The sequence below is a fragment of the Ambystoma mexicanum genome, chromosome 2q (assembly GCF_040938575.1).
Source record: "Ambystoma mexicanum isolate Mex_15411 chromosome 2q, UKY_AmexF1_1, whole genome shotgun sequence".
In the NCBI taxonomy this organism is placed as follows: Eukaryota; Metazoa; Chordata; class Amphibia; order Caudata; family Ambystomatidae; genus Ambystoma; species Ambystoma mexicanum.
The window spans coordinates 620,115,384-620,141,996 of NC_090924.1; the positions used below are offsets into that span (position 1 = coordinate 620,115,384).

The 26,613-nt window shown below is 46.8% G+C and overlaps 1 protein-coding gene across 10 annotated transcripts in view; it reads left to right on the plus strand.

The window, feature by feature from the left end:
* Positions 1-26,613, plus strand: part of PRKAG2 (protein kinase AMP-activated non-catalytic subunit gamma 2) — a 2,090,293-nt gene that overhangs the window by 1,856,495 nt on the left and 207,185 nt on the right. For 7 of the 10 annotated variants that reach the window (XM_069647770.1, XM_069647768.1, XM_069647771.1 and 4 more), the window contains one exon: positions 11,465-11,574. In XM_069647770.1, coding sequence (XP_069503871.1) covers positions 11,465-11,574 — 110 coding nt within the window. The remainder of the gene's footprint in view (positions 1-11,464; positions 11,575-26,613) is intronic. The other 3 variants (XM_069647769.1, XM_069647777.1, XM_069647775.1) reach the window with 1 other exon arrangement.

Below are 26,613 nucleotides of genomic sequence, written 5' to 3' on the forward strand. Positions count from 1 at the left end.
GGCTTGATCATTTATCTCACTGGCTATCCGGTGTTTAAGTCTGTTATCGGGCCCTGGAGCCATCTCTTAAACATTGCTTCTGCTAGTGGCACTCCAGTGGCGCAATGAGCTGTGGTCTGATATTCCAGTACAAATTGGTATAAGGCCTGTTTATGCCAAGCACTCGCCAAGCCCAGGGGCCAGAACCACCGCCCCCCCAACACTTGCTCGCTCTCCAGTCTGACCTGCACTTCCCTTCCCACCTTAACATTATCGCTTCCCTCTGACTGCCACCCCTCTCCCCACTCGCCTGCCCTTCTTGTTACGGCACTTGCACGATCTGAACTATGCAATGCCTAGTAGGAGCTTTTTCTTTTGTTCTGGATCCCTGCCCACCCCCCACTTCCTTGTTCATGTGAAATTTTTAAATAGTTCTGCTTCATCAGTGGCTCTTGGCCAAACAGGGGATATCTTACTACGACGAATGTCACAGGTTTGCGTGAATGCCAAAAATCCATCTCCCTGAAACCGGAGTCCATTGTCGCAACATACTTCCGGCAGGCAGTGAATCGCAAAAACCTTTTCCAGCGCAACCTCCACAACCTCCACTTCAGAATACCAGAGCCACTGATCAATCATTACTAGAAAATGTGTCCCTGCTGGTGGATCTGAAATAAACGTGCACCCCCTTCTGGCCATCTATCAAATTCTGGGCTCTTTCTTCACTGCAGAAGCCACCAGACACAGCCTTCATCAGTCATCCACTAGTTCCTCCAAGCCAGGAAACCATACCTTCTTCCTCAGATGTGCCTTAGTTTTGGCTGTCCCTTGATTGCCATGGTGTGCTAACTCCATCACCTTCTGAATGAGCTTAGAGTGAACTACCATCCGTGACCCCCTCAGTAGCAGTCCATTCTCAGTGAAGGTTAGTTCATTTTTGATGTGCCATAATTGCTGCAATTCTACTGAGCCGCTGTCCAAACTTGCCAGCACACATTTCCATTTGCCCCTGGTGATTGCGTTTGCATTATTTGAAAACGCTCCTAGCCTTCAGACGCCACCTTCAGCTCTTCAACGAACATTGAGTTTTGGATGGTGGCCTCTCTGAACAGCTAACAAACTCTTCTGTTCTACACTCTTCATTTAGGGATGCTAAATTGTGAGGTGCAGGGTGTCTAGTCCGCCGCAATGTCATTCCCAGGGCGATATGCTAGGCTGAGGTCCTACTCCTGAAGGGCCAGCATCCACTTCTCGATTCTGGCCGGTGGTTTTGACGATCATCCCGCCAAAATGCAAGGCGAGGCTTGTGGTCGGTTATCATAGTTACTGGTTTCCCATATATGTACAAGTGGAAGTGCTTGCACCCCCATAGTACGGCCAGAGGTTTGTGTTCAATTTGCGACTGGCTTCGTTCAGTTGCTGACGGCGCTCTGCTTGCATAAACCACTGGCTTCCCTTCTCTCTTGTTGGACTGTCAACACTGCCCCAAGGCCAAACGGACTTGCATCCACGGTTAATTCAAATGTTTGCCCTTGGTCGAAGAATGCCATTGCGCTTTGTCCTGTGAATGCACATTTGATATCAAATGTTGTCTGTTCCAATGATGTCCATTACCACACAGTTTATTTCTTCATCCATCTGCAAAGGGGCGCTGAGGCGGATCCTTAATAAACCTCCCAAAATAAGTTGCATGCACAGAAAACTACGCACCTCTGAGATCTAGTCAGATGGTTTGGCATCCCTGATGTCTTGTACTTTAGCAGGATCTGCTAAGCTACCTCCCCCCTGAAAGACCAAACTGAAAAATACCAGTCTTCGTTGTAGGGATCTGCACTTTTCCTTGTTCAGTGTTGGGCCCAAAAACACTATTCACTCCAGCACCTTTTCCATTCGTTCCAAGTGTTCTAACTCTGATCGTACACAAAAAAACACATTGTCATTGCTTATGTTGATGGCCTCTTGCATGCCAGCAAGCGCACCCCTCGCGGAGTTCTGGAACACCTTGGCGGCCACTGACACTCCAAAACTCAATCGCTTATACCGTTATAAGCCCATGTGCGTGGTGAATGTTGTAATATAATGGTAAGCAGAGTGAAGGACCAGCTGATGATATCCGGCCGTAGATCAAGTTTCAAAAAAAATACTGCACCTTGCAAATGCGTCACTACATAGTCTATGGTTTGTGCGATGTCTCTCCTTTTTAATGGCAGTGTTGGGAAGGCACATTTACAGACAGATTCAGACCGAGTTGGGTTACTTTGGCTTTCGTTCCACCTCAATTGGGGAGACCCATGGAGTGGGACCATCTACTGTTTCAATGATATCCAATTGCACCAGCTTTTCAAGTTCCTGTTAAACTTGTTCTGTCAAGTGGAATGGAATGCACCCCTGTTTTAGGGCTACCGGTTGGACCGTTTCATCAATTTGCAGACAAATTGGTTCACCTTTCATCATTGGAACAAAATGTTCCAATGATGAAAGGTGAGAAAACCTGAGAAAATATCTTTGAACCTCTCAACCTCTCAATGGGCAACTGCACATCTATGACAAACACTCCAAAGGCAAAATTCACAATTTGGAGGGCTTCAGCCACAACACAGCCAAAGATCCTGTACTCACTTATTTTGGTTACAAAGAATTTGGCTGTGATGTTTCCTCCTCGTGTTGTACTTTGGTAATGAGAATGCCGTCTAATGGCAGCAGTGTCTGTCCCCAGATGAGAATAGTCACACATTTGTGCTGCTTCGAGGTTTGTTCAGAGTGCTGAAATTTGTGAGCCATCACATTTACTGATGCCCTGGTATCTGTCTATTGTGATTGTCTATTGTGATTGACACGTACCACACATTTTCTGGCGTTTCCTCTTTTTCATATCTCTAGCACACTGGAAATGAAAAATACATCCTCTTCATCCTCTCTGCTGTCTACCCGCTCAGTCTCCTTCTCAGTCTGCTGTAACTGCGCAACCTTCTGTTTCTGACCCTGGAAAGTCTGTCTTGGCTTTGCTTTACCCCTTGATATAGTGGCAGGTACTGGGGCGTGGCACACTCTGGCAGTGATTCCCAATTTTGCATCACCCACATTTGTGGCCTTTGGCAGGGCAGTCCCAAGAGTGCGGTAGATCATACCCACATTGCTGGAACACTGATGACTACTCCGAACGGTTGTCCCTTTTGGGCCACAAGCGTCTCTTGAAAGGACTGGACATCTGCTGTCTGCCCTCTGTGCACACTTCTTCCAGCTTCACCGCCTTCAAGTCGGCATCCATCTTGGACGCTCTGGCATCAGCACACTCATGCGACCTGCGAAGCTCCACTATACTGGCCAATGTAATTCCAGCTTTACTCAAAATCTGCCTCCTTGTTTTCACAGAATAGAAACCCTAGTTTACTTGCTGTCCGACTGCCTCCTCTTCATTTCCGATGGCACACAAGAAAGCTAACTGCCGGATACCCCCATCGAATGCATCAAGCGTTTCCTCCTCTTTTTGTTTGGCTGACCTCATCAGGAACCTCTCATAGTCAATGTTCACCATTGGCGTGATATATTCCATTAACACAGCCTTGGCTGGCACATATGAGTTGTCAGCAGGACGAAGGGTATTAAATATCTTGGGCACCACTGGACCAACTGAGTAAACTAGCGTGGATTTCTTAGCATTGTCATTTAACTAGCCTGTGGCGTCAAAGTACATGTCTAACCTTTCAATCCACAGGTTCCATCGTGGACCCAGGCTTGACGGGGACCCTGACACTTTGACTAGACAGCAGGGTTCACTTGCACCATTGGTAGAGTTCAATCTGCTAGCATTTGGTGCTTCATCTGCCTCATCAGCCATGTTGTATCCTTGGGCCTGCCGTCGGGAGATGAACCTTCAAAATGTATGATGAACCGACCAGCAATGGTGCAGTGATAGTTCCCAGGAGGATGAGGGTGAGCCTTTATAAAGTACAGGCGCCGAGCAGGGACAGACCACAACAGGTTTATAAGACTCAGCCCTGTGATCACACAAGGCAGAGAGGGGTAAGGAAAAACACATTTTTTTTTCTCCACGGGGCGTAGGCGCGTACAAGCAACCCCGGTGTAGCGCGACCTCAGCAGGCACTTCCAAGCGTGCCATTCTCTTGGATAGCCCAGGGGTGTGCGTGCTCCATTCCTCCTTGCATCTGGGCTAGTCCACATGCTCCGCAACCCTGACACGGGAAGAGCACACGCACCTGTAACCAGGCCACGTGGGTGCAGCACCACCGCCTGAGGGCTCGCGCAACGTCGTCGGCTGGGGCGAGTGAACCTTCATGGCAGGAGCCGGTTGCAGGGTGCGCTGTGACCCACGGTCACAGCACCCCTGATCACCTTAGGCGCCATTGTTTGGGGCTGGGGCCTCTCCCAGACACAAAGCACCAGAAGGACCACACAAAGACAGGTCAGGGTATCTGGTTCCGCTCGTGCGCTAAAAACCGTGCCATGCGCGATGCCCCATTTATTTGGGTAACGCAGTGACGTACACAATATCATATCTCTTAGAGATACCACAAAAAGTCAGGAATCTGCATGGCTTGGCAGCATGAGGACCCGGGGCGCCGAGTAGGGGGGACTCCGGGGCCCGAGACCCACACCTCCCCATCCCCCCCCGCCGGAGAGAAGTGATGCAGCATCAATGGCCCTTTCCATCAATACTGCATAACTTCTCTCCGGCCGGGTATAATCATGAAAATGTGCGATTATTAAGCCCTCCCCTCTAGGACTCATTGGTGTATGGTCCTGGAGGGGAGGGCTTAGGCGCAGCGGTATTCAAACTGTGGGGCGCGCCTCTCTGGTGGGCCCCAGCCTCATGCCCACGGGGGCGCGCATCCAGTTTGAAGAAAAAAAAGGATAAAATGACCAAAGGGTCGGGCTGTTGCTTCATTAACAAGCAGCAGCCCGATCCACGGCCACTGCCACACATGCTTAGTGCGACAGGGGCCGGGCCTCTGTGAGGTCTCAGGCTCCATTAGGAGCCTATTTATGAAGACAAAAGAAAAAGCGCACACGTTCTTTTGCCTTGATGATGGTCATGGCCTCTGTCGCACTATGGGTGGTGGCAGCAGGGTCGGATTGGCCCCTGGCCGGGCCGAAATCGTCCCTGGGGAGTAAGGGCCGGTTTCAGGCCATGCTTGGGCCGGTTTGATAAGTCATTCGGAAAAATTCATTTTTTTAAAATGTATTTTTTCAGTTTTTATTCTTCAAAAACCTTTCACCCTTCTTGGGTCGATATAAGTACACCAACACAGGTTGGGTGATATTGTATGCATATTTGTTGTATAAAAAAGAGGTTAAGGGTAAGTGCTATATAATACCATATTATCATGTGGCCTTGGACGTCTGCTTGGAGTCACAGTATTTTGACAATATGGATCTATACACAGATATTAATGATATGTATGGTGATCCATTCTTGTATGAAATGTATATCACCTTAGTGAAATCATAACCATATTTTTTGTAGTGTAGTTTACTTAAGAACAATGCTATTTGATGCCACTTCCTATTTTGTCAAGGGGTGAAAGGTTGTGTTTCATCGCTTCCCGGGATGTCACTTTGGTGTGGGGTCAAATTACATCACTTGCGGTGATATCATCAGAGGTCAAGTGTCGTGAGGTGAGGGGTGGGCCACTTTTTTGACGTGAGGGGTGGGCCACTTTTTTTTGGGTACCGGGCCTATTTCTCGTCCCAGTCCGACCCTGGGTGGCAGCAGTGGTGTGGAACTGCCCAAGTGTCACAGAAGTGCTAGAACGTATTTGGGTACAGGCACCTACTGTTTTACAAATTAAGCACTTGGTATACACATGCAGTTGCAATTAAATGTTCATTAAAAAAGTATGCCCTCAAGAGTATGCTATCACAGAGAAACGGGAACCCCAAAGCCAGTTCAACTACCCACTCCCAGGTGTGCTACTGAACGGGTAGATGTAAGTCGAGAGCCAACCAACCTCTTCTCCTATCTGTGCTACTGTACCATACAAATTAGGGGGAATCGTTCTCCTGCAGCCTCTCTCCCAGTCATCGATTCTTGATGATTTACTGGTGCAGTCACACAAAAAAGATTTTTTGGGGGTTCATTTTGTTTACAAAAGTAGCACATTGGCTGCCAGTTCATTGTCCTTGGAGCGTCCCAGGCGCCCTACCCCCTGAGAGCCACCAACCTTGGGTGCTGTTTTATAACAAATGAAAGACGCAGACAGAACAATAACTGTGTGAGTCAACTAAGAGATGAATGCACTCATGCTCCATTCAGAGAGAGGCTTTGAAAATGTAGCTCTGACAAATCAGAGAATCAGGGGGGCAAAGAAGCATTGCACATCTCCGCTCCCTCTTCATGGGTTTACGGTTGCCACCTGAAAGGTTGCCAGCAGCTAACCTGCCATCCTGTCCCAACTCCATGCCTCGTGTGCTATTCCCTGGTCAACCAAACCCTGTGAACACATAGGCCGCATAAGACCCACAGAAGTCTTTTTACCGCCCGTCCTGAACGTTTCTTGCACTAGTGCTATTAACACGTGCAGCTCCAAGGTTTAATATTAACAACCAGTGTTTGTGGGTAAAGGGACGGCATAAAGTCTCTATTTCAGAGCCAGAGTCAAATAAGGTTCTTGTGGCAGTATGGAGTTCAAGGCCTCTGCTTGGACGCTGGGTTCTTCAACCTTTAGCTCTGCAGATGTGTTGGACTACAATGCTCATCAGCCCCAGCCAGCATAGTCAATGGTGATGGATCATAGGAGTCGTAGTCCAAATCATCTGGAGAGCCACATGTTTAAGACCCCTGGCTTTAAGGAACAGGAAGTAAAATAATACATGAAAGTAACAGGAGTTTGACGTTCCTGGATCTTCATGGGTAGAATAAAAGTAGACTAGAAGAACAGCCTGGGGGCATCAAGTTTATGTAGGATGGAATGATGGGGGTCTGAGTCACCTGAGGAGACAGGGGTACTTTACAGGTCTGAAACCTGGTAATCCACTTTACAATAAAAGACAACATGGAGGGAGGTGATGTCTCCGTGTGGCCTGTAAATCTGCCGAGATAACACCAAACTGTACTACCATTACTGACACTTGGTCTGGCAGTATTACTTCCGGATTACAAGTGGTGGTAGGCAGTGTTAGTCCCCATTAATTGGAGTCATAGGACTCCATGGTGGATTTCAGCGGTATTACCCCCATAATCCCAAAATTCTCTGTAATTTTGTGCAAAGCTGCATTTTGTTTTTATAAGGTTAATTTACTCACTGAATGCTGATCAAGTGTTTTAAGTCTGCACTTTATTAACTGGGTGCTTGTAATTGCAGCACAAGCACTCTTTACAATCTAAACTAGAGGTGTGTTTACAATGTTGATTGTTCCAAAATACATCTCCTAGTGTGCTGCTTTGGGTCAGGTGGCCCCCTTTAAGCTGTACACAATGATACATTGTCTGGTTGACATACTATGTGATTGGTGTATTTTATAAAGGAAACTAAGACCACTAGAACTCACCACCCCAGAAACTCCCAATCCCAACTTTTGGGGGCATGCCTGTGGACATGGGAACACAGAGGAAAGAATGAATAAAGTATTTGCCTTCAAGAGGAAGCTAGACCTTTGCAAAAGAACAGTTGGAGCTGGGCAAGCCACCTAGCAACATTAAGGTCCATCTTTGAATAATTCCCTGAAGTAAATGCTGGCATTAATGACTGGGTGATGCAGACTTTTCTGGCAGAGGAGGTGGTGCATCATCCATTTGATGGCCAGGAAGAGCTGATTGAGGTTCAGTCGGACACTACTCTGCAATCTGAATTTAGGAATATTGCAGTGGGTGAATTTTGACTGAAGGTAATCCTGCATTGGCATGGTCTGCTATACAGTCGCTCTTATCCTTTGGGTCTTACTTGTGCGAAATAGGCTTTTCAGCATTGGCTTTTTACCTACTCCTTCATTTTTTGAATAAGGGGTGTTTCAAATGAATGTTGAAAACCCGGAAAGTGGGAGTTTTTAAAACATGGAGACAACCATGGCTACAACATTTAGACACAAGTGCTTCCATCAGTCCCAAACATCACCTAGGTGCAGGGTGAGCCTGGGTAACTTCTTTTTAACATTGTACACTACGTTACCAGAATTTCTGGTAAACTACAATGTTAAAAGCAGTTAACACTCTCCCCCCCTCCCTTTGTCTGAAACCACACTTGATTGCATTATACTTCAGCCAGGATTGCATTATACTTCAGCCAGGATTGCATTATACTTCAGCAGCACATCTGATGTGTCCACTGAAAGGTTTAAGATTAAGCTACATCCCTAACTCTATCTGGTTACCCACAGGTAACATCTTAGCAAATGTCACTTGTGGCTGGCCAATCTACAGCAGCACTATTGTACGTTTGAATTGCTATGTTTTACTGAACTATGGCACCACACACGTCTTGCTTGGTCGTTTTTAATCGGGAAACGTCTTTACTTCTCGTTTGCCTTGAATTGGGAACTTTTTTTTTGGTGTGGTGGTGGTGGTGTTGGTGGTGGTACTCCACCTTGCAGCTGTATCTTCTGTATAGCAAGCATTTCATTCTCCCATCCTAGTTGTGTTGCTGGACGATTATAGAGCGGTGGATTAGGGGTAGTGATGTCTTACTGGAATGCAACTCGAAGGCTTAAATCTCCTTCTTTCTTGACTTTAGTATATGTAGTGCATGCTAGCCAATGTTTCCACTGTTCTGCGCTGTGCGCGCCAACACCCCCCCTCCGAGCGCCGTTGCACCAAGTTGGCGACTACAGGCAAATTTGCGGTCATACAACTGCCAGTGATATCACTTCCTCCCCCTCCCCCAAGGAAATTCATAAATCGGCTCCCCTGATGAGGACAGGTATTGGATAGGCCATATGGTTCTGCCTGAAAGGGTTCATGCTGCGTGTAACCTGAGCTACACAAAGATGCCCTAATGGTTTCTTGCTCCCAGTTCTAGGCCAGTCGCCTATCGAGGCATCGGATCTGCTGCTTTGAATTAAGGTGAAAAGTCTGGATTCTTTTTTTAAAGAAATATGAGTTGGCTCTGAATATTTACACGTTTGTTACCGGGCATTTCCCCTAGCCTGTTTGGCCACAGATGTCACACCCAGGTTTTTTTTGTTGAAGTACATTGCTATATTGAATTTACCACACCCTGTACTCCCTCTCAAGCTGTGAGAATTCTTAAATGCACAATTGAAGTCCTGTCACAACGTCTAGTAAACAGAACCGCTATCCTACCTAGCAACCTCTATTCACACAGTAAACAAACCGAGCAAGCCTGGGGTAGCTTCAGAAGATCAAGCGCGGGTAGGGGCAGGGTTGATAATCTGTATCCTAGCAGACGGTTTCAGGAGAGGTCTCTCCCCTCTTTGGAGGGTAGCGGAACAGTTCATCAATAACCTCCAGCTGGCTGTGGGTAGCTGGGGTGCTTTTGAGTAGATTCATTCGAGGGGTGCGTTTAATGATGCAACGTGTGGTGCATGGCGCTTTTAGAAAGTGCATGTAAAACAAGTTTGTGTCTTTCCTTGATTGTGTCGTTTGGGAAGCCCCATCTTCACTCATTTCTCTTCCCCCAGAAGCGGGGGGGGGGGGCAGTTACAAAGTCACCGTCGATAAACCACATTGTATCGGGTTTAAGTTCTTGAGCTTAATAAATAGCTTGCATTACATAAATGTCAGTTTAAAACTATTAGTAATTGCTTCACGGACTATGAGTCCACTCCTGGCAAGAGTGTTTTGGATATATACCTGCGTCCAGGCTTCAGATGAGATGTATACCTGTCTGCTTTTCTCCAAACACGAGGCCAATGCTCCCAACAATTAAAAACGGGTGGCGTTTTTGACGTAATGTGTTTGGACCAGAGCCACCAGCGGCCCATGCCACACAGACCTTTTACTATTGTGTTATCTGTTTTGGAGTGGGCCTGTACAATTTAAACAAATATAGATCTTTGGGCTCACAGGCACCAGGTTACAACAGAAATCCCGGTTTCTAAAATTAAAATGTTTTTACTTGCCTAAAAATACCCCAGGCGGCAATGAGAATTCAGCTACTACTCCCTAGTAAAATCTTTTCACTGCCACCTTAACACCATATCTGGATCCTCGTCTTAATTCCATTTTGGACTTTGGAAGCAATCTCTTCCTACTAGTTTAGGCATCACCGCTTAGTTTCTGAGCGTCCACTTTAGGATTATGTGATGATTTAAGACTCTTCTTGTTACTGCACGTGCAGTGCGCTTTTGCTGGGTTGAGTGGTCACCAATGTCAGCTAATCAGATGGAATACATAGTGGAAAGCAGATGCATTATGGTCAGCAGTTACACAAAAATGTCCTGGATTCTGATAGATCAACATGAACGTGAGTTTCTTGCTCTTCAAATGAATGCTTGCGGGCAGTGAAACGAATGGCTGTCATAGAATGCAGTGGCTGCTCAGAGCAGAGGATGCTGGGTTGGGAAGTAATGCTGGGGACAGAGTTGGGGCATTTTGATGCTAGAGAGGGCAGTCGGGAGACTGCCAGACTGTCAAACCTTCCTTGTTGCATGTGAACGCTTTGTTGTGTCCAAAATTGAAATGCCAACATTTTTCAAGCTAGGTCAAGACCTATCTGGTGACGACTTACCCTGACCAGGTAGTAGTGATGGCCTGCTCTCTGGTGGGGTATGCTGAGAATGTTCTCTGACCGAGAAATTCTTCTGCACCGATTTTGTGGCCTAGTCGTTTTGATGATCTGCATTTTCTCTGGCACCAGTTCTTATACCATGCATGTACTTTGGCACACTGATCTTAGCTTGTAACGTGCACTGCTGATGGTAGGCAGGGTTGGCCCCTTAACATAGGAATAAAGTAGAATGGCCCAGCCTTTTTCCTTCTTCGTACTCTCTCCAATCGTTTCCCAAATCCCCTAGCCTTTTCTATCGGAGCTGTTCTGTCATCAACCCAACGATAGGCAATGGCCATTCCCACAGCCTCTGGGCCTTCCTCATCCCAGTCCCAGTGTTTTGCATTTCAGCACACTATTTTGTTACATTTTGCCCTCTCCTTGTGTGCTCAGGGGCGGCTGGAGAGAGGCACAGAACTGTGGATGGAGGAGAAAAGCATGCCTGCGCAGCAATGTCTAAAACTCATGTTGCATTCACTGGGCAGCATCATTTTCATTAGAGGAGCCCACTTCTTGTGCTTTGGGAGCCATGAACCTTGGTGCCAAACCTGGCAATGCATGGAAATGTTAATCTGTTTTTATACCGCACCCAATCACCACTGTAGTAGTTTCATAGCGCCTAGGCGTGTCTGTGGAGTAGTGTACTGTGTCCTCATGGGGGGCAGGGGCGGGGGGGTAGCTAAGAGGATGGGAAATGAGCATGATAAAACACGGAGCCCCTTCTACTCCTTGCCAATGCCTACTTGTGGCCTTCACCAGCGTCTGACTCCAACCCCAAGTGACTGTGCTCTCTTTTCTTACAGCAGTTGAAGAATCGGAGAGTGACATCTATATGCGGTTCATGAAATCACACAAGTGCTACGACATTGTACCAACGAGTTCGAAGCTTGTAGTTTTTGACACTACATTACAAGTGAGTTGTGCTATTTTATTTGTTTTTGTACACGTTACCCCGTGGTTCGTATGGGAATGCATCATAGTTCTAGTTTTAATATGTAATTGCTGCATACTAGATAACCTTAGTGAACCATTTAAATGCAGAAGTTGCATGGTGGCTCGGGCTAGGATGAAGTCTTAAAATATATTTGCGTAAACCGTAGCCTCTACTTTCCCCCTTTACAAACGTAGCTGGAAAGGCTGTGCCTGTATTGCTAAGACCAAGTTTAGGTTAATACTGTAGCCCATTAGCTAACTATTGCTTGGAGCAACAATTCGCCATGGACACAAACTTATTTTCTGAATAAAGAGAATTTAAGAGAAAAGAAATCTGAACAATTTGACTAAACACCAATTTTACACCTCAGTTCTTCTACTAAAAGAATCCAAAGTTATTTTGTAATGTTTGAGTTTTCTCTGTTGGTTTTCTTATTTTCTTACTAGGGCTATCACAATGGGGGACGGGGGAAGGTTGTTATAGTAATAGAAGGGTGTTCTTTTTGTTTTTAGTTACTGCTTAGTCCCCTTTAGTCCCCTTCCTCAATTCATTGCATCTTTCTCGCGGTAAGCAATAGAGGTCGAGATCGTCAAGGAGGCGGCAGATATTAGAGGAGTGTTTGACGGTAGAGCGAGAGTTGAGGGTAGATAAGTGGTGCTAGCTGCCACTTTTCAAGGTCTTCCCAGCGTAGGTGGTGGCACAGGGGCTACAGGAGGAGTGGCAGAGAAGGGAGGAAGTTGATGAGAGATGGAAGATGGCTATCAAGCAGGAGGAGGTTGGGGCTGGGAGCCCTGGACCATGACGGTGCCATTAAGGTAGACTTTAATGATGACTCTTGAGGAAAGAGTACTTCCCAATGGGTGCCACCATTAATGAGAGAGGAAGAGAAAGGGGAGAGCACTGAGACCATATGGGGAATGCAAAGGGGGGGGGAGGAGGAGGAGGAGGAGGAGGAGCTGCAGCACAACACCGAGATACAACACACAGCAATGCAACATTCTAGGATACATGGGGGGAAAAGCCACGGTTTCAGCATACAGCAGAAAAGCAAGACACCAAGAAGCGAGTTTCTGTATTGTAGGGGGAAACAAAACGCTGGTTAGAGGAAAAAGCCTAATTTCAACACAATAGCCATTGCAAAAATACCCAGATTTGACTTTACTAGATCGAGGGGAAAAGACTAGTATGGCTAACTAGGACAATTCGCCTAACACCAGATATGGATACCATACGCTTGTGAGTGCTGTGCAGCAGCCTACAGGCTTGGCTAATGGGAACAATAAGAGAGGATGGACAGTTAAATAGCATATCCTGGGAGTTATGAATTAAATACTGTTTGCTAACACATTTTGAATTTGAATGGCAGTAATGGTTGTTACCGCTGCCCGTACCTTTCTTATCTTGTCAGTCGCTGCTAGTTTACATCTGCATGCTCCCACGGTGAGCACAGGCAAACAGTCTGGAGCTGCTACTGTGGGAGCTGCCCTTTGCCTCAGTGCCCTTCGGCAAGTGGGCTGCACAGTCACAGGAGCTGCCCTTGCTGAAGGACCCAAGAGGGGCCACAAGCCCAATCGGATAGAAGGTGGGAGGGTGAACAGGGGAAATAAGGCCCAGAGTGGGCTGCAGGCAAAAGAAAGGCATCGAGGTGTGCTGGAGTTAACAAATTCAAAGTCCACTTCCAGTTAGACAAATGAAGTAGTTAGTGAGGCACCGGAGCACTTACCCCCCCCCCCCCCGAGGATGTTGGGTAGAAAGTGGCTGCGATGGCCAACAAATGAGGCTAGACCCTCTGGGGGTAGACAGCAGGCCAAGGCCCAATAGGATTACAGGTCAGTTTCCAGTTAGACAAATAAAGTAGTGGGGCAGTGCATCACTTACCAAGACATGCAGGTCCTGCACACCTAATGCAGACTATATTTGTTCTTTGCCCATCTAGCTATATTTTGTGTTCTCTTTTACTTTTGTTCTACCACCAGTAGAACCACCATATTTTGCCCTCTGGTCTTCCCTAAGCCTAACAAGATTTGATTCAAGCAACGCTGTCTCATCATTTCGAAGCTGATGTGCCCTTTCTCGTTACACTGTCTCAGGTTTGAGCGCCCCTAATTGGACTGTGGGCTCTGTCTCATGACACTTTTCCTGTCCTGGAATAACCAACTTCTTTTTGACCCTCAGTTTGTGGTTTTAATGTGCCAAGCTCTACACTTGGTGTAGGAAAAGCCATCTCCTCTTGCCAGTGCAGTTTTCTCACCTCTGGTAGTTGCAGCTTTCTCTCCTTGCTGATTTCAAGGCCAGTCTCCAATATTCAGGTACCAGTCTACATTGGGACCTTTTCTTTCTTTTGAAAATAGTCCAACATGGTGCAGCAGTCTCTCAGGGCCATCCTTTCAGAAGTTGAAGGTATGTGGAGAACCATAGTTAGATCCGTTTCAATCATTTCAGTTCTCTGGACACTTTTTTGGTAGTGACCTTTTTTTCACCACAAGCAACTATTTTAAGATTAATATACTTGCAATTCATGCCATTATGGACTGCTCCAGCTCTGACAGGCCCAATTCAATTTGATGGCTTGCTGTGAAAAAAAGGACTTCAGTGGATTTATAAAAATAAAAACGTATTTGTCTGTTATGGTTTCATAACCTAGAACAAGCTTTTAGTTTCTGTAGATCAACACAGCTCATGTATTCTGGACCCAAGAGATGTCGCACCTCAGGAGGTCTGTCTTGTTGATGAAATGTGTCTTCGCTCATGGAGTTCCTGGACTATGCGTTCTAGCTTTTGACTCTCCCTTCTGAAATTTCATTTTTCTTGCAAGTTGTGGGCGCTTGGGACCACACTTCTTAATGCCCCTCAGATGATTTACTTATCGCCATACCATGTAAATTGCTCTTTGCTAATTGAGTTTCTCAACTGCCAAAGAGGTTTTAAGACAATCGAGGAACAATACCCCAAAATTACATTAGCAATAGCGACAATTGTCACGCTATTCCAAAACTGCCGTCATGAGAGAACCAGTATGGAACACAACAAGGGGTGCCCCAAACTTGCTGCTTGCATCAAAAACAGGGGACAGAAGGATAGAATGAAGTTCTAGCTACACCTGCCTAAATACCCTCTAGTGCTAGGTTGCGCTGGTGTGCTGCTTATCAAAAAACAGACAGAATAAGGAATAAAAAATGACCACAATCCTAATATGCACCTGACAACAAAAAAGTTTTTGGGAAGCTGAGGCACCCTCCTGCTAAAAAACGGCATCAATCACACTGTGTATGAAGCACAATGTGTGACGTCACAAGCAGTATAAAAAACACACATTATGTCGGTCTACTCATGGTAACAATTCACTTCTTTAATGACCTGTAGATCCAAACTAATGGGTTTAATGTGTTTAAAAGATAATCATAAGTTTGTTAATTCAGTCTGAGAGGTTTTCAAAGACCAAAGGGTTTTTCTGAACATTCATTTTATTCATGCTGTCATTACTGTCATACAGATGTTAAAGACAAATAAGAGCTGCCTCACACTCAAGGCAGCCCTTCAAAAAGTGCTCAGACGACGTTGAAGCAAGAACCTACAATTGCTATCGGCTCTTAGAGGTGGCACTTATTTGTCTTCTTTAACATCTGTATGACAGTAATGTCAGCATGAATAAGTTGAATGTTCAGAAAAAACCGTTGGTCTTTGAAAGCCTCTCTGACTGAATTAATAAACTTACGATTATCTTTTAAACACACAAGTACACATTAGTTTGTGTCTATAGGTCATTAAAGAATTGAATTGTTACCATGAGTAGACTGACATAATGTGTGTTTTTTATACTGCTTGTGATGTCACACATTGTGCTTCGTACACAGTGTGATTGACGCAATTTTTTAGCAGGAGGGTGCCTCAGCTTCACAAAAAAACGTTTTTGTCAGCTGCATATTAGGATTGTGGTCATTTTCCATTCCTTATTCTGTCTGCGCTGGTGTGCCGCTTATCTAAAAGCAATCTAGCAGTAGCGCGTATGTAGGCAGGTGTAGCTAGAACTTAAATCTATCCTTTTGTCCCCTGTTTTTGATGCAAGTTTGGGGCACCCCTTGTTGTGTTCCTTAATGGTTCTCTCTTCATGATCCTTCACTCTCTGCGCTTCCTCCATTTATAAATAGTTTTATTTTTTAAAAATATATATTTTTTATCACTCTTTTTGACATTTTGTATCTGAGGCTCTTTTATACATTCCCTCTAATAAGCTGGCAGTCTACTCTTTATTTGTTTGCCACAGCATTCGAAAGCCCTCTGCTTTATTCTGATCCGTGTAACTCCTCCTGTCTTCTCAATCAAGGGTGGTCTCTTGTATACCAAGTCCCATCCGGTCGCAAAACATGCTACACTGACTGTTCCTCACTGGCGGACCTGTTGTAAGCCTATCGGGCACTTAAAGCACCACTGCAGCGACTCTGCAATTATTGGAGAGTTCAGACACTTCTGCACTGCAGCAGCTCCACAACTATCAGTCTTCAGCCCCTATCATCTCTTCTGGTCTTCCTCTCTTTGAATGTTCTGTCTCCTTCTAATGGATTGTGTCCTCTGACGTATTCCTCATCTTTGATATTCGATATCCAGCTTTAGCTGCTTCGTAATTTTTTTCCCTCCAGATGGCGCTGTGCATCGATGCAATCTACTTGATATCCCTAGAGGGCCTCCGTCTTGAGGATGATGTAATCGAAGGCTTATATAGCACACGCAGTGCCCGTTGGCTTCAGTTCCCTTTTTTCGCGAATGCTATTGCTTTGAGGAATACGGCGCGCTTAATTTACTTCAGATGCAAGTATGTCTCCTTCGTCCAAACAGACTGCCCCGAAAACCGGGTTCAAGAAGTGTCGATTGTGATTTTAAAAAGTTGACCGTTCCACAAGTATGTTTCTCGGGGTGGAGCATAAGACCTTGGCATGCTCCAAGTGCCAGTCGATGACCAGAAAGGCCTTGAAGGAGTGAAAGGGGAAACTGGCGATAGGTCGAAACCCCAAAAAACCTTCGACCGAGTCAAGAGGCGACTCTCCTCAGAGGAAGAAAGTTAAGATATCCAGGGATGGCTCCCACCAGTCCTCGTCGTGAAGTCCAAAAAGAGGCGCCATAGGCCGCCTTCTTCGACTTCTTCCGACACCCACACCTCCCCTGAGAGGGTATCTTAACCCACAAAAAAATCCACTCCTTACGAATGGGAAGCTTTTAGAGCAGAAATAACATTTGAAAAGCAAAAACCCACGGCAAGCCATGCTCCTACCGCGCCTTCCAAAGAAGCCGGTAAGGAAAGGGCTTGACCTAAATCCCATGCACCCTCGAGCCCAGAACGAATGCCTGATCCTCATAGAGAGCTGTCTAGGCCTCGATGCGATGACGTATCATCGAAGGATCCGTCGAGCCGTAAACATAAGTCGAGGTCGTTGACACCAACGCCGGCTGCGCCTTCAACGCTAGCCAAGCCCTCAACATCACCTTCGACGCCAGCAGTGTCGGACTGGGACAAGAAATAGGCCCGGTCACCCAAGAAAAAGTGGCCCACCCCTTGACTCACGACCCTTGACCTCTGATGACATCACTAGAAGTGATGTCATTTGACCCCACCCCAAAGTGATATCCCGGGAAGCTATGAAACATGACCTTTCACCCCTTGACAAAACAGGAAGTGGCATCAATTAGCATTGTTCCTAAGTACACTAAATTACTGTGAATCCAAGCAGAAGGCCAAATGATAATGTTATTGTATAGCACATAAGCTTCAGCTCTTTTTTTTTTATTGATCAAATATGCATACAATATGACCCAACCTGTGTTGGTACTCATTTATCGACCTAAGAAGGGTGAAAGGCTTTTTGAAAGAAAAAGAAAAATGTGGGTAAAAAAAGTTTCTTTTTTTTTTTTTCTTCAAACCGGCCCAGGCATGGCCAGAAACCGGCCCCCACTCCCCAGGGACGATTTCGGCCCAGCCACGGTCTGAAAGGCCAAGGGGTCAATCTGACCATGGACGCCAGATGCACCATCAATGCCAGCTGCGCCATCGCATCGACAAAAGCTGCACCATCAACGTTGAGCGCCCCATCTAAACCTATGGCGCCATTGAAAAAAGTTTCAACGACGCCTCCATCATCAAATCCACTATTTGTCAAACCATTTAATGCCTGAAAAAACGCCTTTACCAAAGAGAGACTATTTTAAGTGCCTCACCTCAATATATGGGGAGAATGAACTCTCCGACAATGATGCACCATTTGGTCTCCAATTTGGCATGCCAAATAGGTTTAATTTCTGAGGAGTCAAGGTTGAAAAACCTTTCTGATGATCTACAGACGGCCAGTGGGGTGGACACCTCACCTGAGCTAGATTTTGGAAGACCAGAGGCTGTGGGGCATGCTGATGCATCCTATACACAGCTAATGTCCAATGTGGGGGAATATATGAGGTGGAGTAGGCCTCCGTTACCAGTTAAGCAGGATGATCTGACAGACATTCTGGATAAGGGTCCACATACGGATCCTATATTACCTTTCCATATTGCTCTCCAAAAAAGGGTGGCAGCGAATTGGGAGTTGCCAGAGACCAATGAATACAAATGTAACCAAAAAATACTGCCCTTCCAGTAGTGACCCTGACTGTCTGTCTAAACACCCCATTCCAAAGAGTCTGGTGGTACAGGGAGCTACCGCAACTTCTAAGCCAGCAGCTTACCCTACCATCCCTACAGATAGGGACGACAAAAGAGTAGATGGATGGATGGACGGAAGGTATTTTCTGCAGGGAGTATGGTGCTCAAATCCGCCAACTCCTTATGTGCCCTTGCAAGATGTACATTAGCACTATGGGACTGCAATTCCATCGCAGCAGAGCACATTCCCAACGGGGATGACTGAAAACCTGAAATTAAGCATGTTGAATACTGAGTAGAAATAAGTTTATGGGCAAAGCAAATAGCTAATGAAAGTTCAAAGGGAGAGTGCCCACATAAAAGCAACATATGTTATTTGGCATTTATATAGCGCCCTATATATCATTGGTATGATCTCAATACGCTTGTGGGTTGAACGCCCTTTGGGACTGCAGTCCAGGTCAGTCGAGAGAGTAGGGTAGAGTGCAGTGCTTGGGTGCACTCAATATGTGTGGAGCTGGTGTGTTTTGCGTAATGGTGGCTGCATCCTAACACTAGGTGCGACGGTAGTGAGAGATGCGTCGAATGTGTGCAGTCAGGTGGTTGGTCTCCGAGACTGAATTCTGGCAGCATTGGGCCTGTGTAGGACGTTTGTCTGCAGCTAGGCCGTTTTTCTTTTGTGGGGTATAGCTGCGTTGCAACAAATTGTTGAGGTGTTCATGGAAAAATTTTTGGATGTGTGCAGCTAGGCTGAAATTGATAGAGCGGTATAGCTGCGCTCTATTGTTTTTTGGTATAAAGTGGAGAGTGAGCATAGTGTTAGGGAAGGTGAGTGTCTGGAGTGGATGATTTACTCTTAGGAGCCCACTGTTCCTGGTTACTTTCTGGGTCTGGATGAGCTGGCAGTGATCATCCCCATATTTTGCGGTAGCGGTACTCTGAGGTAGATTTGCACGGTCAGAGGGTAATTATTCTTAGGCTCAGCACTTTGTGTCATGGAGCCCATTTTCTGGGTTCCTGGTTGTGGTTTATGGTGGGTTACAGGGTAGGTCTTCACAGAATACTGGTTATAGGTCAGGATATATCTCACAGCAACCTAGTCCTACTGAGGCAGTGGTGCTAAAGGACTTGCTAGACAGAGGTCAATGTAGAGCCCGGATGTCATAGTGCCTTGGGAAGGTTCGTATCTTGGGTATGTAGTCGGGCAAGGTAGGTAGTGAATGGGTATAATCTACTTGATGGCACAAGAGTATTCTAGGCCTGTGTTGTGGAATCGGGATGCAGAGAGTCAGCAGATGCATAGCCTAGAACCTGCAGGCTACTAAGGCTGCCAACTGTTGCCTCAGTTCCTAATTCCGCCTGGATGTCTTATTGGTCGGTTTCGGAGGTCCCTTCCCTCAGTGTCCTTAGCAACACTTGTTGGCCAGCTGTAATTACTTTACAATTTAATGTAATTGAACTCATGATTCTAGAAAAGTGGGTGGGTTTTGGCAGCCCTAGACGGTCCTAATCATGGTTTACGGAAAAAAAACAGGCTGGTATAGCTTTATGGAAGGCCATGTAGTCTTGGGTGTGTCAAATGAGAGGAGGTAGTGCGTGCACAGAGTTGGAGCCAAGGTTGTGTAGGCAAACCCTCCAATACTGGTTGAATTGGAGGCTTGGAATCACTAGTAAGAGGGCATTGCTTGACCTTGGGTATGTGATGGGTCGTAGGGTTTACACCCTTCTTCTCTGGTAGGTATGCTGGGCCAGTCTTGTGCACTGCTCAGTGGGTAATGCATAGAATTTTGAAAGTGGCCCTTTGTCCAACAGGGAACCAGTGAAGTGTGCGCAGAGCGGAGGAGATGTGATCCCTTGTCCCAGTGCAAGAAGGAGTCTGGCGGCAGCATTTTGGGCTCTTTGGAGTTTAAGTTGGTATGCCAGTGTACCCAGATAAGGAGTTGGCATAGTCAAGTCTCGACATTACAATGGACATAATGGCAGTAAGTCTGTTGGGGTAGGTAAAGGAAGATGAGTCTTAGGAACTTGAGGTGGTAGTGACATGACTTTGATACAAATATTGATCTGACAGGAGAGGGTTAAGCCAGAGTCCATAGTGCACCCTAGATTTTTTACTATTTCTGAGGTAGGAGGGTGGCAGACGGACGGATCAATCAGGGGAGTGGTTGCGCGAGAAGGACCGTGTTGCTGCACACCATGATCTCAGTTTTATCTGTGTTGAGAAGGAGGTGGTTTCTTGTCATCCATCGGTTAATGTCTCTGAGGCAAGCTTCAAGGTCGGCTCGTGGGTTAAGCTTGTTTTGGGAATTCTCAGGATAATTTGGGTATCGGCATAGTTTTAGGATTCTAAGTGATCCGACCGCCGCTGATTTTGCCGCAGCCGGAAAGTTTGCATGAGAAAGGTGCGAACTACCAAAAGTTTACACCTTTTTCATGCAAACACCCTTTCCATACTAAGGGGGCATACTAAGGGGGCTGCAGGGGAAATTTTTTTCCAGGTGTGCTACAGGGGTGTCCCCCGCAACACCCCACTCATTATGCCACACAGTATTTTTCACTTTTGGTGTTCGAACCTTTGGTCGTAGCATTTTTCAGTTGTTTTGTACGGTCGGACCTTTTTTTTTTTTGTCCGATCGTACAAAACCTAGTTTTAGCAGGTGAGATTGTGTGCGCGCGGATGATCCCTGGTAGAGTGGTCAGATGCGCCTCCAGTGTTCACGGTGCGAGCGGTTGAGAGAAAGTGGGAGAGGAAAGTGATTTGTTTCCTGTTGTTGAAGAATGAGGCCAATTAAGTGCTGAGCCTCGGATTTCTAGGAAGTCGGTCAAGGAGGATAGAAGGGTTGACGGTGTCAAAGGCAGCTGACAAATCAAGGAGAACCAGGGCTGCACAGCACTGCGAGTCTGCTGAGTCCTTGCGATCATCCCAGATAAATATCAGAGTGGTTTCTGTTCCATGGCACGGCCTGATGCCTGATTGAGCGGGGTCGAGTAGGTTGTTTGATTCTACGAGGTTGAGCGGAGAGTACGCAGCGCTGTCAATGGGTTTTGCCAAGAATCGGGTGTTGGAAATCAGCCTGTAATTCTTAGGCTCAAGGGGGTTGAGGGATTGCTTTTTTTCAGCAGAGGTTTGACATGCACTGTTTTGAAGGCCTCGGGAAAGATGCCAGGGGAGTCATTTAGTATGGACTCTGAAAAATATTCTCCTCGACATGTGCATGAGAACAAGCAGACTAGGACAGATGGGATTCAAGGGGGGGGGGAGGGTCCGGAGGGTCTGCTGCCCAATACTAGATCAAGGAACTTCTCTCTCGAGATGGGGTTGAAAAAGCCGAAAGATGGCATTGCGGCGGTCAGAGCAGTGGAGTCAGGAGGGGCAGGGGTTGAGGGTAGCAAGTTTGGTATTAAAGGTTGCCATCCTGTCTAGTGATTTGTTGTAGAAATGCAGGGAGAGGGAGTCGCAGAGCATTTGCATAGGCGTGGTCTGGGCAGAGGTGCAGGAGGGTTTCGCAAATTCGGAGATGATCCCTTGGAGCTCTCTGCTGCTGTTGCGACAGTTCAGGATTTGTTTATTTTTATAGGCCTTTTTGGCCTTTCAGATCTCAGATTTGTAATTGGGGTGGTGGCAGGCAAACGTAGATCTGCTGAGGGGTTTTAGATGTTCGCCATTTACAGTCAAGAATTATTTTGGCTTTTGAAAGTCTTCAGTTGGCACGTGAACCATTTGGGGGACGGTCCTTTGTGAGAGGCTGCAGGGCGTGAGACGAAGTAGTGATTCTTTAAACCAGGAGTCAAAGGATTTGATGGTTAAAGGTCTATCTGAGGTTGCCGGTGCTGGGAGACTATAACAGGGCTTCAGCTAGGTCAGGGAGTACCTTGACTTTGTGACAGCATTTGTGATCGTGTGCGCGGGCAGCGGGTGAGCCTTGGGTGGAGGGGGTGGCATGTGGATAGAGAAATGGAGGACCAGAGTGATGTGTCCAGATGAGTGGTTTGAGACTAGATACAGAGATGAGGTCATAGGAGCTGAAGATTGCATCAAGGGTGTGACCTCCAGAGTGGGTTAGACCTGTGATATGTCTGGAGACGTTAGGTGCCTCTAGACTGTCAACCAGGGGTTGTGTCATGGAGAGTTCCCCAGTAGTTTGAGTGTTGGCTGGTTTACCTGAATGGTAGCTAGCAAATCAGAGATTGTTGGCAAAATGTCTGTCGGATCCGGGGGGGTGGGGAGAGTCTGTATATGAGTAGGAAGCTGTGAGTGAGTGTTGAGTTTTACTAGAAGGGATTCAGTTAGCATTGCAGGACCGATTTTCAGTGAGTCAGATGGAGAAATTAGGTTTATAGCGGATCGCTACTCTGCCACCTCTGGACGGTCTGTTGTGGGAGATGAGCGAGTAGCCGGGTGGGTGGGGGTACGGTCCTCGTGCGCGACTGGTGCAAAATAGTCAGAGAACCGTTTCAGTGATGAAAATGAGGTCCGCATTGTCGGAGGATAGGAGGTCAAAGATGCTGTCTGTTTTTCACCACGGAGCGGGCATTGAAAAGGAGGCATGTGACTTCATGAGGCATGGCAGTTTTTCCTGACGCTCGCTGCTGGGAGGGCTCGGTTGGATTGAGAGGCAGTGGGTAAGATGTCAGTCGCTGCAATGCATGGTGTGGTCGCAACAGTCTGGGTGGCTGAGGCTGACCAAGGGATGGTAGTGGAGGTTTGGGACACAAGTGCTCTTTGAGTGGGAGGGGGGAGTGGGTAGAGAAGCAGGCAGTGGTAGGTATTTGTGAAATGTGGTGGGGTGGATAAGGGAGGGAGTGAGTGAGTGAGGGAGGGTGGGTGGGCGGTGAGTGGCACACATGTGGTGTGTGGGGTCAGGCGAGTTGAGTGTGGTTCGTGTCTGGAGGCAGCCAGGGGTTTAGGTGAACTGGGTGAGAGGTTGTGTACAAAGAGGTGGAGGCAGGGAGTGGCAGGTGGGGTGGGCCTGACGGCAGGACTGAGAAAGGATGGGAGGTTAGACTGATGAAGTGGCGAGGTATGGCGACTTGAGGGAAAGGGCTAGTCACCCTTTCTGTGTTTTGTGAGTTTGGCTGCAAGCGGAGTGTGAGAGTGTGTCGGAGGGTCAGAGGGGAAAGGGGATGAAGCAACGGTTCTAGAAAGGGCAAGACATGCTATATTGAGGGAAGGGAAAGGGGTTAAAAAGGGGAGGTCTGTGGGTGGGGATTGAGAAGGAACTGGGGGTGAGTGGGGAAAGCAAGTGTGAAAGGGTCCGACTAAAGGTGGGCATGAACAAGACCACCACAATGTCAATCTTATGAATGGATGCAGTGCGGCAAGGCCAAAGACTGACGAGGTGTGTAATACGTTATGGCAAAGCCACAAGACTAACTAGGAGAAGTCGGAAGAATATGAAACTGCGCATAAAGAGACTGACAAAGAGGAACTAAATGAATGGGAATTTGTACATGGGGGCAAATGCAGAAGAACCTGTGGGTGCTGAAGAGCCTAGGGGTCCTGTTTGCGCGGCCTGTGATGAGTGGACAGCGTGGTCTGACAACTGCACCTAGACCAGTGAGCCCTGCATTTGTTAAAGCCAAAGACATTTTGAAACAAACCAAGGAGGAGCACTGCAGGTGAGCTGGTGATGCAAACCAGGAGGGTCAGGTTGACCTAATGCGAAGAGCTTTGAAAGTCTGAGACAAACATTGGTTGCTACGTTGAAGTCTTGGGGCAGGGAACCCTGAGACTTATTGAACTGCAAATTCTGTCGTGAGGACAGAGCCTCAAGACCCTTTTCGTTTGAACTGTGCTACTTTGAACTTGGGGAAGGGAACGCTGAGAATTGTGTGGAACTGTTTGAACTTGCGCAAGGTCATCTTTGGACTTTTGTGGAACTTTCTTGAACTTGGGGAAGGGGAGCTGAAGAGGAAGCGAAGAGCTGGAAGAAGCTCAGAACTTTGTGTTGATTATCATTTCCTTTATGATTGACATCCCTACTATGCTTTAGGTGTGAGGGCAAGGATAGGTTTTGGACACACAGACTTAAGTTTAACTCTTTGGCTCAGACTTTCCTTAGTTTCGTTCAGGCAGGGAAATCCCACCTTAGCATAGGACAAGTTAGGTCTTCTACCATCCTGACATTTGATTTATTGGTACATCTTTGTGGTGTTTCCATGGACGTGATTGGTCAATCTGTGGGCTATACAAACTGGTATAGCCCGCAGATTGAATATAGCCGGGGAGATAATTACTTTGCTTACCTCCGCCACTGGCGACAGCCTGAAAAAAAGCTGCCCTGCATTTGTATTCCGCCTACGTCCCATTCAGCACCTGAAACAGTTCACCTAATAAGTTGCTCTGCTAACTCGGGAGTGTGCCTCATGTGCCCCGTCCCCTCAAGGAAGCTCTGAATTAAAGCTCATTGCTAAACATTGAAGCTCCTGCAAACAATTCAAGTGGCAATGCCATGTGAGCATAAGTAACGTAGCTCAGCCCTAACAAAATGAAAGCTTTGTAATGAACTTGGATACACTTTATCTGCCGTTTTGCCGTGCAAGTATACACAGCATAGCTCAGCCCCCTCACGAAAGCTAACAACATTAAAGCTTTCTTATTAACTCGGGCAACATTTTATATACAGCATTGCCATGCCAGCATATTTGACGTGTTCCCGCCCCCTCAAAAAAACGAAGTAAAGGAAACCTTTCTTTTGCGCTCCAGAACAGTATAATACAAACGCTGCCAACAAGGAAACCGCAAAATCTGCAAACAAAAGTAAGTCATTTATTATGTAGTGCCCACCAACTGAAAGATAAAAATACACTTGTATTTGTGGTTGAAATAATTCAATATTAGGTTTACTTTTAAAACAAGCAACTTTACTCCTGCCTGAGAAATAAACACCTGCCGTTGCTTTCCATAATTGAACCCCCACTCAATGCTAACCCTTTTCCCAATAAAAATGTATTTCTGCAGAATATATGTGTCATTTTTCTAATTTAATTAAACACTGAAGGTGTTCTAATAGCTTTATAGACCTGCAGCTCGGGCCGTACCGGGCGTTTTGGTCCCTCATACCTCGTTAATACCATTGCTTCACTCTGTCCATTAATTGTCTTCAGGGCCCATAACGCCTGGTGCAGCACTCGCTGCAGGTCAATAAAGCTATAATAAACCATTTTATTTTGAACTTTGAATCTGTTGTCTGTGTCTTGCTTCATGATGTCTTCACACACCCTGCGTACTTCTTTCTCAAAATCATTCACGGGTGTATTGTGCTCAGCCTGTTTCTTTGCGCAATTCACAGCCACAGGGATATTCGCCTAGCTTGCTATTTGTAATGCATTCGGAAGGATGTTCCAGGATCATCTTGGTTCTGGCATATAGTTCCCAGCTCAAAGATAAGGGACATAGATCCCCACTCACTTCTAGAAGCTTTCTCATCCTTTGATGTAGTGCTCAGATCATTTGTAAGAAGTCTGTCTACTTCAAACCTCTTGGGCCTGTCAGCTTGACCAGCAGACAAAGCTCGTTTAGGACCTGGAGTGCTTCTTGCTCTGCGAGCTGGTCTAGGCTCAGGATTTTCTACTGGGATCTTGGATATTGAGGCACTCTCTCACCTTCACCCCCTCTGCTCCCCACTAATTGTTCCTCCTTTCCGCACCCCTCTCCCCTCCTCATCCCTCCCTCATCCCCATTCCCCCTTAGCCCTCCCTGCCTTTTCCCCTTAGCCCTCCCTGCCTTTTCCCCTTAGCCCACCCTGCCTTTTCCCCTTAGCCCTCCCTGCCTTTTCCCCTTAGCCCTCCCTGCCTTTTCCCCTTAGCCCTCCCTGCCTTTTCCCCTTAGCCCTCCCTGTCGCGCCTTGAAACACTTGTGTATAGGCACGTTACAAATGCCATATCATATCATTCCCCTTAGCCCTCCCTGCCTTTTCCCCTTAGCCCTCCCTGCCTTTTCCCCTTAGCCCTCCCTGTCGCGCCTTGAAACACTTGTGTATAGGCGCGTTACAAATGCCATATCATATCATTCCCCTTAGCCCTCCCTGCCTTTTCCCCTTAGCCCTCCCTGCCTTTTCCCCTTAGCTTAGCCCTCCCGCTTAGCTCTTCGCTGCTTTCCACCCCCCAACTCCCCATAGCCCTCTGTTCATTTTACCCAGCTGTTATAAAGACTCTGGCTATTGCGGCCTCACAAGTGCCAGCAGCCATATTCAGTTCAGGTGGAAGTCCCTCCCCTTCCATCAGGCTCTACAGGGCAGAGTCCTGATTCCTGTATAATGGTTGATTTACTGGGGTTGTCAAGGATTTTGGTAGTCGGCATGAACCTGAATGGATCAAATCCACACATGAACACTGAAGCTTTGCAGCACATCATGCACTCCTCTGATCTGGCTCCTGTACTATCAGGTTTG